The sequence below is a fragment of the Oryx dammah genome, unplaced genomic scaffold (genome assembly GCF_014754425.2).
Source record: "Oryx dammah isolate SB20612 unplaced genomic scaffold, SCBI_Odam_1.1 HiC_scaffold_6, whole genome shotgun sequence".
NCBI classification, from domain to species: domain Eukaryota; kingdom Metazoa; phylum Chordata; class Mammalia; order Artiodactyla; family Bovidae; genus Oryx; species Oryx dammah.
Window position 1 is genome coordinate 30,311,794 of NW_024070190.1, and position 17,185 is coordinate 30,328,978.

Below are 17,185 nucleotides of genomic sequence, written 5' to 3' on the forward strand. Positions count from 1 at the left end.
AACAGTGTCAGACTTTATTTTTTGGGGCTCCAAAATCACTGCAGATGGTGATTGCAGCCATGAAATTAAAAAACGCTTACTCCTGGGAAGGAAAGTTATGACCAACCTGAATAGCATATTGAAAAGCAGAGACATTACTTTGCCAACAAAGGTCCGTCTAGTCAAGGCTATGGTTTTTCCAGTGGTCATGTATGGATGTGAGAGTTGGACTGTGAAGAAAGCTGAGCGCCAAAGAATTGATGCTTTTGAACTGTGGTGTTGGAGAAGACTCTTGAGAGTCCCTTGGACTGCAAGGACCAGTCCATTTTAAGGGAGATCAGTCCTGGGTGTTCTTTGGAAGGACTGATGCTAAAGCTGAAACTCCAATACTTTGGCCACCTCATGCAAAGAGTTGACTCATTGGAAAAGACTCTGATGCTGGGAGGGATTGGGGGCAGGAGGAGAAGGGGACGACAGAGGATGAGATGGCTGGATGGCATCACTGACTCAATGGACATGAGTTTGAGTGAACTCCGGGAGTTAGTGATGGACAGAGGCCTGGTGTGCTGTGTTTAATGGGGTCGCAAAGAGTCAGACACGACTGAGCGACTGAACTGAACTGAACTGAAAGTAAGAAAAATCATTGATAACCCTACTCAGTAATTTCATGAGTTTACTTCTGGCTTTGGGTTGTGTCCCAGCCTTGGTTGATACACTTTTTTAAAAAATTGAAGTATAGTTGATTTAGAGTTGTATTAGTTTTAGGTGTATAGTATACAGCAGAGTGATTCAGTTTATATATTAATATATATAATGTATGTATATGCATACATATGTATATATATGCATGCATGCTTGCTTGGTTATGTCCGACTCTTTGTGACTCCTTGGACTATAGCCCGCCAGGCTCCCCTGTTCATAGAATTTTTCAGACAAGAATACTGGAGTGAGTTGCCATTTCCTCCTCCAGGGGATCCTCCTGACCCAGGAATGAAACCTGCTTCTCCTACACTGCAGGCTGATTCTTTACTGCTGAGCGACTGTATACATATGTATGTTAATATATATACATATATGTGTGTGTGTATTGTTTTTCAGATTTTTTTCCAGTATGGGCTATTACAAAATATTGACTATTACCTGTGCTATGCAATAGGTCCTTGTTTATATATTTCTTATATAGTAGTATATATATGTTAATCCCAAACTCCCAGTTTATCCTTTCCCCTCTTTCCTCTTTGATAACCAAAAGTTTGGTTTCTATGTCTGTGAGTCAATTTCTGTTTTATAAATAAGTTCATTTGTATCATCATTTTAGATTCCACCTAGAAGTGATGTATATTTGTCTTTCTCTGATTTACTTCACTTAGTATAATCTATAGGTCCAGCCATGTTGCTGCTGGTTTTGTTTTTTATGCATATATACTATATATTTATTTGTATTGTTTTTATCAAAAGTAGAATCATTGTAAAATATGGATACAGTTTAGTCCCATGATTTTCTTATATCCATAAGCATTTTCCCTCTGGAAAAAACTACTTTTAATGACTATAATATGCTTCACATGAATGTACCATTCTACTCTGGTTAAATACTTATGTCCAATTTTTAGGTAATATAGCACAGTGATGAGTATCTTTACACTTAAGAGTTTGGCCACATTTCTGATAAACTCCTTAGAATAAACTTTTAGAAGGATAATAACTAGTTGAAAGTTTTAAACTTAAAAAAAATCTCTTGATACATACTAGCAAACTCAGGAAGATTATCCTTCTGAAGGCAGTATGACGGCATACCTGCTGCTGCTGCTGCTAAGTCGCTTCAGTCGTGTCCAACTCTGTGCGACCTCAGAGACGGCAACCCACCAGGCTCCCCCGTCCCTGGGATTCTCCAGGCGTACCTACCAACCATTAATTTGTACTTGATAGTGAAAGAAAACTAATTTTTAAGATCCATTTGATGAATCAGTCCTAAAAATAACTTGTCAAACCAAAGTAGGCTGTATTTTGGTTAGTCTTTTAAATCGAGTCTTTCAGAACTGACATGACAAAATAAAGAAGAGATCAGTAGAAGTGAGAAATAGGTGAAGGAAGGAAATCGAGAAGGAAAATGCTGGTTAGGGTCCATATATGATAGAATATATCTTTAGGGGAGTCCTCTTTCATTGGAAAGCATTTATTAAGCACCAAATTACTTTCTTCCTCCAGGTTTATATCTATAATTGATAAGTAACACTGTAAGTTTAAGGTATACAGTGTGATGGTTGATACGTGTATATGTTGCAAAGTGATTACCACAATAAAGGTCGTGAACAAAACCATCACCATACCTAATTACTGTTGTGTGTGTGTGTGTGTGTGTGTGGTGAGAATATTTAATTAAGATCTACTATCTTAGCAACTTTCAGGTATATAATAACACAACATAGTTAACTATAGTCACCATGCTATACATTAGGATTCTCAGAACTTATTCATCTTATAATTGGAAATGTGTACCCTTTGATCAATATCTCTATATTTCCCCTAACCCCAAGCTCTTGGCAACTATCATTGCATTCTGTTTCTATGAGTTTAATTCTTTTAAGACCTCACATATAAGTGTGATCATATGTTTTTTGTCTTTCTCTGACTTACTACTTAAAAAAAAAAAGCTTTATTGATATATAATTTACATACTGGACAGCTCACCTATTTAAAGTGTACAGTTCAATGGTTTTTTAGTATATTCATAGTCATCCACTCTTCACCACCATCAGTTTTAAAGTGTTTTTTCAGTACCCTAAAAAGGTGTCAGTAAACCTCTAATCCGTCTAGTCAAGGCTATGGTTTTTCCAGTGGTCATGTATGGATGTGAGAGTTGGACTGTGAAGAAAGCTGAGCGCTGAAGAATTGATGCTTTTGAACTGTGGTGTTGGAGAAGACTCTTGAGAGTCCCTTGGACTGCAAGGAGATCCAACCTGGGTGTTCATCCTAAAGGAGATCTCCTAAAGGAGATCAGTCCAGGGTGTTCATTGGAAGGACAGATGCTGAAGCTAAAACTCCAATACTTTGGCCACCTGATGCAAAGAACAGATTTATTAGAAAAGACCCTGATGCTGGGCAAGATTGAAGGCAGGAGGAGAAGGGGATGACAGAGGATGAGATGGTTGGATAACATTACCGACTCAATGGACATGAGTTTCAGCAAGCCCTGGGAGATTGTGAAGGATAGGAAAGCCTGGCGTGCCGCAGTCCATGGGGTCGCAAAGAGTCGGACACAACTGAGCGACCGAACAGCAACAATAAAGTATTATGATCACCCCCTTTGTACTTATCACTAACTTCCATGGTGATTATCTTGGCCAATTATCAACATGTGGCTTATTTTGATTTAGCGACCCTCCTCCCCTTTCCCTTCTCCACTGGATTTTTTTTTTTTTCTTCTCTTTTTGCCTATGCTGGGTCTTTATTGCTGCAGGGGCTTTTATTTAGTTGCAGTGCCCAGGTTTCTCATTGTGGTAACTTCTCTTGTTACAGCATGTGAGCTATAGGGTGGGCAGGGTTCAGTAGTTGCGGATCCCAGGCTCAAGGGCACAGGCTCAATTGTGGTGCACGGGCTTAGTTGCTCGGCAGTATGTGGGATCTTCCTGGATCAGAGAGTGAATCTGTGTCCCCTGCAATGGCAGATGGATTCTTCACCACTGAGCCACCAGGGAAGCTCCCTTTAAAAGCCGAACTATGATACTATTATACCTAAAAAATTAGCAATAATTTCTTAATATAATGTAGTAGAAATTATATAGTAACTGGCCAGTATTCATTTTTTCCAGTTGTATACTCTATAGTGTAGTATTACTATACTATACTACAGTATATAGTAACTAGCCAGTATTCATTTTTTTTCTAGTTTTCCCACAAATGTCTTTTCACAGTTGTTCATCTCTAAGTTCTGTCTGACTGTTTGCAACCAATGCACTGGAGCATTCCAGGCTTCCCTGTCCTTCACTATCTCCCACAGTTTACTCAAACCCATGTTCATTAAGTCGGTGATGCTATCCAACCATCTCATCCTCTGTCGTCCCCTTCTCCTCCTGCCTTCAGTCTTTCCCAGCATCAGGGTCTTTTCTAATAAGTCTGCTCTTCACATCAGGTGGCCAAAGTATTGGAGCTTCAGCTTCAGCATCAGTTCTTCCAATGAACATTCAGGACTGATTTCCTTTAGGATTGACTGGTTTAGTCTCCTTGCTATTGAAGGGACTCTCAAGAGTATTCTCCAACACCACAATTTGAAAGCATGAATTCTTTGGTGCTCAGCCATCTTTATGGTCTAACTCTCACATCCATATATGACTAATGGAAAAGCCATAGCTTTGACTAGACAGACCTTTGTCAGCAAAGTGATATCTCTGCTTTTTAACACACTCTCTAGGTTTGTCATAGCTTTCCTTCCAAGGAGCTAATGTCTTAATTTTATGGCTGCAGTCACCTTCTGCAGTGGTTTTGGAGCCCAAGAAAATAAAATCTGTCACTGTTTCCACTTTTTCCCCATCTGTTTGCCATTAAGTGATGGAACCAGATGCCATGTTCTTAGTTTTCTGAATGTTGAGCTTTAAGCCAGCTTTTCCACTCTTCTTTCAACCTCATCAAGAAGCTCTCAGTTCCTTTTCACTTTCCGCCATTAAAGTGGTATCATCTGCATATCTGAGGTTGTTGGTATTTGTCCCAGCAATCTTGATTCCAGCCTGTGATTCATCCAGCCTGGCATTTCACATGAGGTACTCTGCATATGTTATAATAAGCAGGGTGACAATATACAGCCTTGATGTACTCCTTTCCCAATTTTGAACCAGTCACTTGTTCCATGTCCGGTTCTAACTGTTGCTTCTTGACCCACACACAGGTTTCTCAGGAGACAAGTAACATGTTCTGGTATTTATACCTCTTTAAGAATTTTCCACAGTCTGTTGTGATCTACACAGTTAAAAGGCTTTAGTGTAGTCGATGAAGCAGATTTTTTTGAAATTCCCTTGCTTTTTCTATGATCCAACAGATGTTGACAATCTGATCTCTGGTTCCTCTGCCTTTTCTAAATTCAGCTTGTACATCCGGAAGTTCTTGGTTCACAAGCTACCGAAGCCTAGCTTGAAGGATTTTGAGTGTTACCTTGCCAGCATCTGAAATGAGCATGATTGTATGGTAGTTTGAACAATCTTTGGCTTTGCCCTTCTTTGGAATTGGGATGAAAACTGACCTTTTCCAGTCCTGCGGCCACTGCTGAGTTTACCAAATTTGCTGACATATTGAGTATTGCACTTTAACAGAATCATCTTTTAGCATTTTAAATAGCTCAACTGGAATTCTATCACCTCCTCTAGCTTTGTTCATAGTAATGCTTCCTAAGGCGCACTCCAGAATGTCTGGCTTTAGGTAAGTAACCACACTATCGTGGTTATCCGGGTCATTAAGACTCCTCTTGTATGGTTCTTCTGTGTATTCTTGCCACCTCTTTTTAATCTCTTCTGCTTCTTTCAGGTCCTTGCCATTCTGTCCTTTATTTTGCCCATCTTTGCATGAAATGTTCCCTTGGTATCTCCAGTTTTCTGGAGAAGATCTGCAGTCTTTTCCATTCTATTGTTTTCCTCTATTTCTTTGCATTGTTCATTTAAGAAGTCCTTCTTACCTCTCCTTGCTGTTCTCTGGAACTCTGCCTTCAGTTGGGTACATCTTTCCCTTTCTCCCTTGCCTTTCGCTGCTCTTTCTCAGCTGTTTGTAAAGCCTCCTCAGACAACCACTTAGCCTTCTTGAATTTCTTTTTATTTGGGGTGATTTTGGTCACTGCCTCCTATACAGTGTTATGAATCTCTGTCCATAGTTCTTCAGGCCCTCTGTCTGCTAGATCTAAGCGCTTGCATCTGTTTTATCACCTCTAGTTTATAACCATAAGGGATTTGCTTTAGGTCATACCTGAATGGCCTAGTGGTTTTCCCTACGTTCTTCAGTTTAAATCTGAATTTTGCAGTAAGGAGCTCGTGATGTGAGGCACAGTCAACTCCAGGTCTTATTTTTGCTGACTGTATAGAGCTTCTCCATCTATAGCTGCAAAGAATTATAATCAATCTGATTTTGATATTGACCATCTGGTGATATCCATGTGTAGAGTCATCTCTTGTATTGTTGGAAGAGAGTGTTTGTTATGACCAATGCTTCTCCTGACAGAACCCTGTTAGCCTTTGCCCTGGTTCATTTTGTATTCCACGGCCAAACTTGCCTGTTCTTCCAGGTATCATTTGACTTCTTACTTTTGCATTCCAATCCCCTGTGATGTAAAGGACATCTTTTTGATATTACTGCTAGAAGGTCTTGTAGGTCTTCACAGAACCATTCAACTTCACCTTCTTTGGCATTAGTGGTTGGGCATAGACTTTGATTACTGTGATGTTGAATGATATGCCTTGAAATGAACTGAGATCATTCCGTCGTTTTTGAGATTGCACCCAAGAACTGCTTTTTGGTCTCTTTTGTTGACTTTGAGGGCTACTCCATTTCTTCTAAGGGATTCTTGCCCACAATAGTAGATACAACTGTCATCTGAATTAAATTCATCCATTCCTTTCCATTTTAGTTCACTGATTTCTAAGATGTCAGTGTTTACTCTTGCTATCTCCTGCTTGACCACATCCAGTTTACCTTGATTCATGGACCTAATATTCCAGGTTCTTTTGCAATATTGTTCTTTACAGCATCAGTCTTTACAACTTTTCACTACCAGACACATCCACAACTGGGTGTCATTCCCGCTTTGGCCCAGCCTCTTCATTCTTTCTGGAGCTTTCTCTCTGCTCCTTCCTTCCTAGTACCTTATTGAACACCTTCTGACCTGGAAGGCTCATCTTCCGGTTTCATAATCTTTTTGCCTTCTCATGCTGTTCACGGGGTTCTAGAGGCAAGAATCGGAGAAGGCAATGGCAACCCACTCCAGTACTCTTGCCTGGAAAATCCCATGGACGGAGGAGCCTGGTGGGCTGTGGTCCATGGTGTCGTGAAGAGTCAGACACGACTGAGCAACTTCACTTTCACTTTTCGCTTTCATGCATTGGAGAGGGAAATGGCAACCCACTCCAGTGTTCTTGCCCGGAGAATCCCAGGGATGGCAGAGCCTGGTGGGTTGCTGTCTGTGGGGTCACACAGAGTCTGACACGACTGAAGCGACTTAGCAGCAGCAGCAACAGAGGCAAGAATACTGGAGTGGTTTGCCATTGCCTCCTCCTATGGACCACGTTTTATCAGAACTCTCCACTATGACCTGTCCGTCTTGGGTGGCCCCGCACAGCATGGCTCACAGCTTCATTGTGTTATTATGCAGGCCCCTTCACTATGACAAGGCTGTGATCCATGAAGGGGCACCTTAATTCTGCTTTCTGTCAAAGCAGAAGTGCCCTCAACAGTTCCCCTTACGGAGGCTACCTTCACCTCTGTTTAAATGTCTTTAAAGGAATCAGTGTCTACTCTCTTCAGGAGATTCCAGTGGCTACCTCGTTCGCTAGATAGGAATCCCATTTGATTAGAGCAATTTCAAATTCTAGATTCTTAGATTGCCAGGCTCATGGAGAAGTTCCTATTAAGGTCACTTGGTTGAAAAATGAAGCAAAAGTGTCTGCAAGTAAGCGGATCCAGGTTCTGTTCAACAGTCTTCATATATCAGTGAAGCAGAAGGCAAGTAAGGAGTTCAGTCTGATGAAGGATTTTATCAGTGCTTGGCCATGAATAACGTGGAGCCATTCTTAGTCAAAAAGCTCATCTTAACCTTATCAGTGTGCTCCTGGGCTTCCCAGGTGGCTCAGTGGTAAAGAATCAGCCTGCTAGTGCAAGAGACACAGGAGACAGGGGTTTGATCCCTGGGTTGGGAAGATCTCCCAGAGGGGGAAATGACAACCCCCTCCACTATTGTTGACTGGAGAATCCCATGGATAGAGGAGCCTGGTGGGCTACAGTCCATGGGGTCACAAAGAGTCGGACATGACTGAGCAACTGAGCAAACTCTAACCATTACAGCTATAATTCTTAAATCTGACTGCCCATCACAGTCACTGAAGAAATGGCTTTAAAAGAAAAAGAGGAATAATTTCGTATAAATGGGATCATAACATACCTGATGTTTTTATTATAGAAAATTTTTCTCTCCTTTCCTTAAATCACTCCCTACTGTTTACCCCTGCCCTCAACCTTCTCATAATAATAATAATCTGTTAGGCATATATCTGTATTTTTCTGTTCATGTAATCCTATGCAGATGTATATATATCATGTTTTTTTGTTGGGGATTATTTTACAGATTTCTTTTAACTCAGTACTTGAAAATACTTGAAAATTCCTCAAAGTCATCTAGTTTAATTCAATTCCTTTTTTTTTTTTTTTTTTTAGTGGCTGAACAGTATTTGATATTGAGGATACTATAAAGTATTTAGCCATTCTGCTGTAGATAAGCATTACTTTATTTCTAGTTATTACCCAAACAATGCCACAATAACTGATATTTTTGCTTCTTATTCTCAAGAGGGTAAGAAGGTAAATATATTTTCAATCTTAATGGTTATCTCTAGATTGCTTATTAGGAAGACTATAATATTTCACATTTCTTCTAACAATGTTTAAGGCTATTCTCCCACATTCTTTATGGAAATCTCTTAAAAATAATATGCCCAGGCTCTAACCAGAAAGATTCTGATTTAGTATGTCCGTGGAGAGATACACAAAGCTGTATTTTTAAAAAGTTCTAGATGAATCAGAGGTAGTATTGGAACCACTGCATTTAAGCACAAGAAAATATTAAAAATAACTGGCCTTTTAGCTTAGTATCAGCAATATCATGCTTTAGCTAGGTACACATATTAGAATCAAAATATCAAATCAAGATGTGAATTGGCAATAGACATATATATCAAATGTAGGTCAAGGGTGTGTGCACTTTCAGAAGGCTTAATTAGTTGTATTGGAGCAAGCCCCTTGGGAGTCACGTATCCAGTTTGGAGCAGCTCATCTCTTTACAGTCTCACAAGATTTTTAGGAAGAGATAAGCATTTAGAATTTGTTTAGAATGTAAGTGATTAGAGAGATGCTAATGAGGAAATAAAAGACCACACTACACATAAAATGTTGAAGAGTTCCTGCTCATAGTATATAATTGGAAGTGAAAATCCAAAGACTTGAGTTTTAATCCTGATTAAACTACTTACTACTTGTCAGACTCTGGAACTTACTTTCCTGTTTTGTAAAAGGAGGTGGTTTAATATATGGCTACTACGATAATTCCCTACCTAGACTGGAGACAGCATTTCCCTTGTCGTTGCAGATGCTCTAGAGAATTACTGTGTCAGGTAATTTCCTCTGTATCTGTTATAAGTCTTGGACCCAAATCTGATCGCAGCAAAGCTGATTATATTTACTATTTAGCTATGTGTCCACAGAGCACCTTCTCTAGGGCCTGTGTTTGAGATCCCTATGGCCTATGGGAAGCTATCCACATTCTGAAACTCCTGTTTCTACATTCTAGGAATCCATCCTCCATTGAATTCAGAGATGAATATTTGTTATTTAATGAAGCAAAAACTGCAGAGTTTTGTGTTGCAGGCTGAGTGCAGACTCTAGGAGAAGAGATGGGTTCAACTTATGTTTATGTTTTCCTCCTCAGGCTCTGCAGATGGTGTAGGGAGGAGGTTGCACTCAGCCCCTGGCCTTGGTCTCTCAAAGACCCCAACAGCAGAAATGGAGCACAGTCTCCATGAAGCCAACACAGTATCTGCTTCTCAGGTAGCCTCCTCAGGTTCTATAGTTCTGGGCATGGGGTGGTGTGTTGGGAAAGAATTATGGAGAGATATGGGTGGTGGGGTTGGTGATAAGGCAGGGCATAGGAATGTGGGGCTATTAGAAGAGAACAAGATCTATGATTGGGCTTCTTTTGAGTGAGAGGAGGTTGCCACATGGCTACTACCTTTCAAATATATCTAATTCAGATCTCTACTAGTGAGTCTTACTTACCCTATTCTCTCCCATATCCCTCGGGACAGAGTCTGTGGGAAAACCACAGGTCTGATGTTACGTGTCTGCCTGTGTCTGTGTGTTTGAAGGCCGCACCTTGCCAAGGCCCCAGCAGGGAGTTTGGGGAGGATGATCCGTATGGTGCAGAGAACTTTCGGCGCATCTCACGCAGTCTCAGTGGCACCGTTGTCTCAGAGAAGGAGGAGGTCCCAGGCTCTTCCCACAGTTTTGTAAGTAGAATCAGGGTCTGTCTATTTAGAGCATCTTCTTTTTCTGGCTAGGTAAAAATACACTGTGGTGAAGGGGCAAGAGAAATGGAAGGTTGTAACTTGGGGAAAGCCATGTGCACTCAGCAAAAATGAGGACATGTAATCATTGTTTTTTTGGTCACACATTCACTTGGAGCCCAGAAGAATGTTCTTTCTCTGTAGCAGTTCTGGAGGGTGTAATGTTGGCTTCCTCAGGATGAGAAGTGTCCCAGAAGCCTTGAGAGGAGTCTCTGAGGAGCCATGACTGCTGACTGGGTCAGAATCCATTGCACTAATCAAAGGAAAAAGAAGAGATGGGATGACGTACTGTTTTGCCTGTTCTTCCCCATCCTAGAAAATGACCGATTGGGGTCCAGTGGGCTTTCAAGCTGAAATGAAGCATATACATTGGCAGCAGAAGGAAAATGATTTAAAGTCCTCATCTTTGGGGCATTTCATATAGAATTAATGCAGTAATCTATAGATGAAAGGTCCAGGGATATCCAAGTCAGCGGAGATCAGCAAACTCAAATAGTTTCAGTGGTTGGATTTCTAAAATGTGCCTTTTGAGAATTTCATACACTTGCCTGAGGCAACTTGAGATTTTATTACAGTATAGGTCAGGATATAAAGCACCAGTAGTACATTGGAGCTTGCTCACCATGTCAGTTTCATAAAAATTTTAAAAAACAGGTCTTAAATATGTGGTATAAAAATAGAAAAGTACAAAAAGGAAAACTAAGTCTCTTCCACCAGTTCTTCAGATCCAGTTTCTTTCCCAGTGACTACCTAAGAGGTGGTCATTTTTTCCAGTTTATTGTCATAAATTTATAAATAGCTCTGAACAGTTGGCCACTCTTTTTGGAAAAGGTGGTCTTTTCTGCCCAGCATTTGTTCTCATATACCTTTAATAGCAAGTTGTTATTTTGCTAGGAGAGTTGGCTTCCTTTTGGTCTGACTTCTGTATCATTCATTTATACATTGATTCATTCTTTTAAACAAATGCTTTCTGAGTTTATCTTCTAGGTATTGTGCCGAAAAATGGTGTTGAGTGAGCTAGATACACTCCCTGCTCTTTTGACTTTACAGTCTACTGGAGGAGACAGATAAACAATTATCATATAAATATGATAGGATTTAATGCTATGGAAGCAAAAGAGAGGAATTCCAGGCTTGAGGAATCAGGGAAGTCTTCCTGGAGAATTAAAATGAATGTAGCAGATAAAGGGGACTGAAGCAGATATTAACTGAGTTTAAAAAAGCTTTTTGGTGTGGTATGATTAGAGTCTGGCAAGGGATAAATGGAGAATGTTGACAAGTGAGACTGTAAGACTATAAACAAGGGTCATATCATGAACCATAGTAAGGAGTTTGGGAGGATAGAGAGATGTAGACACATTGGAGAGTCAACTAGGAAATTAAAATGTTTGGTGCCTACTTGCCTGGACATGGGGAAAAGAGAATCAAGGATGATATCTAGGAACTGTGGGTTGATAATGATAATATTTGAGGGAAGAGAAGCAGGAATATATTTGGAGGGAGAGATATGTGCAATTTTGGATGTATTAAGCTTGAGTTGAGATAGATATCTGGTAGGCTTTTGATTCTGAGACATATAAACTTAAAATTGAGATTTGAGAATCATTGCCACTGAAAAGAGGAAGAGAATTGCAAAAAGAGAAAGAAAAAAAAAAAAAAACAGGACATATCTCTGAAGAGAATCAGATTTAAGGTTCTTCTTTTGAAGAACCCCAAAAGGAGACTTGGTAAGAGGCTATAGGGATGGAAGGGGAACCAGTGAAGAGGGGTGTCTTTCTTTTGGTGACGGTGTCACATGCAGAGAGGACTGGCATCTGGTCCTTAGGCTACTTGGTAAATGCCCACCATGTGCCAGGCCGTGTTAGGTGCTGTGAGCACACACTGCTGAAACAACACAAAGTATCTTATAATCTCAAAAAACAAACAAGATACCCTGGCATATAGATTATTTTATTTAATATATTATTTGTTAAGTGCCTATAATAATCCTCCAGGAGCTGTTCAAGGTTATGGGGATACTGGAGTGAAAAGAAATGTATTCTAGTAGGAGATAAAAGACATTAAACAAGTAAACCCCAGACAATGTGTGATAAAGAATAAATCAAAGCAAGAGGCTAAGGAGTAAAGAGGTAATAGTGGTTATTCTCAGGGCTGTTTTTTTTGACAGAGTAGTGAGGAAAATCAGCTCTAAGAAAGTAACATGTGATGAGAGACCTCTGTGATATGAAGGTGTAAGCCATGGGAAGAGCATTCCCAGTAACAGAAACACAAAGTGTAAAGGCCCTAAGGTGGAATAAGCTTCGTATGTTTGAAGAACATTAAGAAGGTTGGCGTGTAAAAGGCGCAGGAATCATAGGAGATAAAGTGAGAAAGATCAGCTTTGCCATATCACACAGAACTTGCAGGCCACACTAAAGGAGGCAGTGGGCTGGAGACAGGAAGGACTAAATTGGAGGCTGCTGCAGTGGTCTAGTTGGATTTAAATATAAAACTTGTAGGTAGAAATGACAGTATATGGCATAGGCAACTAATGGAATTGTGGATGCAAAGTGCAAAATCAAGGGCAGTGTCAATATTTTGAGTCTAGGTGACTTAAGAAAATACGGTACCAGAAGGAGGAGTTGGGAAGAATGTTGGTTCAGTTTTGGACATGTTCATATCTCATATATTAAAAAACATATTTCTGAGACTTTGCCACATAAGTGAATGACAAATGAAGAACAAAGTAGGTCATAAGCAACAGTGGGTACAGACTTAACAGGCAGCACCAAAATGGAGACTGGAGTGTAGCAGTAACAGGAGAGATGGAATAGAGAGTTTCTGACTGTACATTTAGGGAGATATTAGTTCCCAATATTTAGAGTGAGTGTAGAATTTTTCATTCTTTTTGGTTTTCTGAATTTCTCTCTCATTTCTTCTCTATTTTAAATTTTTATTAATTTTTTTAGAGGCTTCTGTTATTATTATTATTTTTTTAACCACATCACACAACTTGCGGGATCTTAGTCCCCTGACCTGGGATTGAACCTTGGTAGTGAAAGCTTGCAGTCCTTACCACTGGATAGCCAGGGAATTTCCCTCTTGTCTATTTTTAAATTTCTATCTCATTCTGTAATTTTAATAGTAGCATTAAGGACTTTGCTAAAGACCTTGATGTTAGGATTGGGAAAGTGAGAGTGATGAGGAAGACATATTAAGAGAAGAGAACTGTACTTTGGTGTCTTAAGTTCATAGTGGAGGATGTTTCATAGTCAGGATGTTTCCTAGAGGGGCTGATGGGAAGAGTGTTGAGTAAATTGGGTTCATTTCTAGATTAAGGAATGTTTGTACTCTAGTACCTTCCATATCCCCCTGCTTCCCTCACTGTGTTTACCCAACCATAGCCTGCTGTGTGTTAATCCTCATCTCTATGTTTTTTTTGTCTTGTCTCATTGTAAGGATTCATCAAGCGTGAGGAAAAAGCCTTTGGAAACCCGGCATCGTTGTTCCAGCTCGTCTTCCCTCCCTGTCATCCATGACCCTCCTGTATTTCTCCTTGGTCCCCAATTCTACCCACCCCAACCACAGTTCCTGTCCCCAGATGTCTTGATGCCCAGCATGGCAGGGGAGCCCCATAGACCCCCAGGTAACTCTCCCAAATCTAATATTATATGCGGGAATGTAGTACTTTTCCAGGGACCTGGAAGAATCAAATCAGTGCATCTGTTGGGGGTTGGGGGTTGGGGAAGGGGAAGGAGGGTCCCAAGGTGGAGTTGTAAAGGGAAATGATCTTGATGAATCATGACTGAATCATTTCTTGGGCAACATGGGGTCTAGACCAGAGCTCCCAGAATCTAACTACTCATGAAAATGAACTGCTTCAGTTGTGACAGGATATGATTTTAAGTGACCCAGGGAATTAGTACCCAGTCTTTAGGATCCCCCAAAACAGGAAATATTATCTCTATCAGCTGTTTTTCTCTCCTTTTATCCCAAGTCTCAGTTGAGGGATGGTCTAGGAGGATGAGTAGTGAATGGCAGACTTGGAAAGATCCTATGCACAGAATACCCACGCCATGTATAGAGACCCAGACAATCCTGGGGAAGGTGGGCAGCATCCTTCTGGCTTTCTTTGACCCTCCACAGCAAGATTTGTTCCATTTTTCCCCTCATGGACCAAATCTACAGTTTAAGGCAGTGGTTCTTAATGAGAAAGGGGAGGTACCAGTGGCATCTGGTGGGTAGAAAGACTAGGAATGCTGCTAAACATCTAGCAATGCACAGAGAAGTTTCCTTGCACACCCCTACCCTACTCCTAAGACAAAGAATGACCAGCCCCGATTATCAGTAGTGCCAAAGCTGAGAAACCTGTCTATGGGTATAAATCCCCAGGGAAAAGGATCTTCTTAGAACTGAGTAGTACTGTTGATATTTGTGTCCAAATTTTAGAGAGCTTTGGATAAGCAGGCCTTCTGGATAAATGGACTTCTAATTACTCAGTGGAGCTGCCAGGTCACCAGCATCCTTTGAGAGTTACTAGAAGTATCTGATCAGTAAGGCAGCATTTATTGCAACTTGTTCTGCACCAAATACTACAGTAAATACATGGGAGAAAGAAGGCAGTTCTCTGCTCTTAAAGAGCTCAAAGTTTCAGTAGTCAGGTATATACATATATGTACTATATATATATATATATATATAGAGAGAGAGAGAGAGAGAGAGAGAGAGAGCAGCTATTGATGGAATTTAAAAAATAAAAATGAGAAGTACTGTTTACAAGTGATGTTTGGAAAATTAGCTATTTTGCTTCTTTTAAGTAAAGGGGAATCAATGTATAGAAAAGGCATTCTACATTATGTATGTGGGAGCAGTGCAAACAAAAGCAGCAATCTTGGAGAATGAACACAAATGTAAGCAGACACAGTTCACCTAGAGTGAAAGTACCGTGTTAAAAAAAACTGAGTGATGTTCTGGAGTGGGGGCTCTAAGGAGTAAAATTATCACAGAGAACATATATTTGGAATATCAGAGAGCCATTCATGTATGTGTGTTTGTGTCTGTCTTTTGGAGGACAGATTATAATGCAGTGAGATAGGAGTGTGCAACATCCAGGAGACTGTTTCATTTACACAGATTGGCAGTGACTTGATTTTAGTGTATATTAAGAATTTTAAAAAATGAAATTAAAAGCAAAGCTAGGTTCCTTCTTTCCCTTATTTGTACGTTCTTAAAGAGGTGAGGAGTTGGAAGGAACAGCCAGGAATGGTCCTCTGGGAAGGATAATGGTTTTACTGAAGATACTCAATCTTTGGGTTTCTTTTCTCTCCCCAGGAACTTCGAGGAGTGTCCAGCAGTTTCTGGCTATGTGTGACAGGGGTGAAACTTCCGAAGGGGTCAAGTACACAGGAAGGACTTTGAACTACCGGAGTCTCCCCCATCGTTCCAGAACAGATGCCTCCCGGGGACCATGGTCAGAGGCCAACCAGCATATTGGGGCCAGATTCCTGACTACTCCAGGGTGCAAGCCTCAGCTAACCCACACTGCCACACTACCAGAAAGACACCAGGGCCTTCAGGTTCCTCATGCTCAGTCCTGGGGGGATCTTTTCCATTCACCCTCCCACCCTCCTGTTGTTCACCCTGTGTCGCCACCACCAAGCAGTCTTTGTGTACCCCTGAGGTCAGCTTGGAATTCAGGTCCTGTTCCAGGGTTTCGAGCCCCGGGTCCTCGAAGAGTAGACATGCCCCCAGACGATGACTGGAGGCAAAGCAGTTATGCCCTGCCATCTAGGCACAGGAGGACAGGGAGAGAGGAGTTTCTGTTTGTCCTAGCAGATGCCCCTGGCAGAGAACAGATCAGGGCTAGAGCCCTGCAGCACAGCAGGTGGTAAGGGTTACCCCTTTCCTCTCCTGGAGCACAGCTTTCTCTGTTAAACTGTACTGCAGCAGAGTTGGTACCCTGCATCCCTGCCAAGGTTGTGCAAGTCTTATCTCAACACAGAGTTGGCAGTTTCTCCCAGGGGTGCCAGGAACCCCTAAGGAGACCTGGCTCTTTGAGGGAATATTTGAAACTTCAATTTCCATTCACCTAGCAAAAGGAAGCAGCTGCTGTTTAGGGTTTTATTTGATCCACTTTAAAGATGAATCCATGTTACTCTGGACACTAGCCATTCCTTAGGATCTTAGGGTCACCATTTTATTCTTGAATACTCTAAGCCCTCATATTCTGTTCCCTGTTATATTACCAACTTCTATGCTTTGTTTTATCCACCTATCCCTATTATCCGACCTTCTGTCTTCTCCATTCCTCATCCTTGGAGGGACATGTAGCCCTGTAGTCTTGGTCCTGACCACATCATTCAGGCTAGCCCACCTGCCCAGACTTTCTGCCTTCCCTCAGCCCCAAAACAGGCCTAGAATGTGGGGCTGCCAACATAACATTTACTCTTCGGAACAAATGGGAGTCAGGCACACTAACATACCCTCCTGTCCTCAGCAGCACAGCCATTACTGCCACTTGCTCAGTCGCCGCTGTAAACCCTCAGAGTCAGCTGAACTATTTTAGGGCCAAACATACTGTTTTTGTAAAGTATTTTTCATTAATAAATCTATAAGATAGTTCTATTTAATTCCTTGTCATTTAATTGTCTATTTGATTCCTTTTGTATTTTCTTGCTCTTTTGTATTGGGCTGGGGAAGCAAGAAATACCAATTCCCAGTGGCCTGGGGTTCAGTATATGGCTTTTGACTGAGTGAAAGTGAGGAGCCAAAGAGGAGTTGAAGACTGGTTGAAGGGTATGTATTCAAGGTAGGAGTCAATGAGTCCTAATATGGAGTGACTTTCCTTGTTGTTATTGCTGTTAGTATATTTTCTATCCCTTTCCTGCCAAGAGGCACTCAACACATTACATACTTTCTCCTTC

The 17,185-nt window shown here is 41.0% G+C and overlaps 1 protein-coding gene across 16 annotated transcripts in view; it reads left to right on the forward strand.

The window, feature by feature from the left end:
* USP54 (ubiquitin specific peptidase 54) overlaps window positions 1–16,891 on the forward strand; it is a 127,799-nt gene extending 110,908 nt beyond the window's left edge. For 10 of the 16 annotated variants that reach the window (XM_040242380.1, XM_040242390.1, XM_040242379.1 and 7 more), the window contains 4 exons: window positions 9,650–9,768; window positions 10,026–10,226; window positions 13,722–13,908; window positions 15,594–16,891. In XM_040242380.1, coding sequence (XP_040098314.1) covers window positions 9,650–9,768; window positions 10,026–10,226; window positions 13,722–13,908; window positions 15,594–16,153 — 1,067 coding nt within the window. In that variant the 3' untranslated portion in view covers window positions 16,154–16,891. The remainder of the gene's footprint in view (window positions 1–9,649; window positions 9,769–10,025; window positions 10,227–13,721; window positions 13,909–15,593) is intronic. The other 6 variants (XM_040242387.1, XM_040242393.1, XM_040242394.1 and 3 more) reach the window with 3 other exon arrangements.
* Window positions 16,892–17,185: the final 294 nt, after the last annotated feature.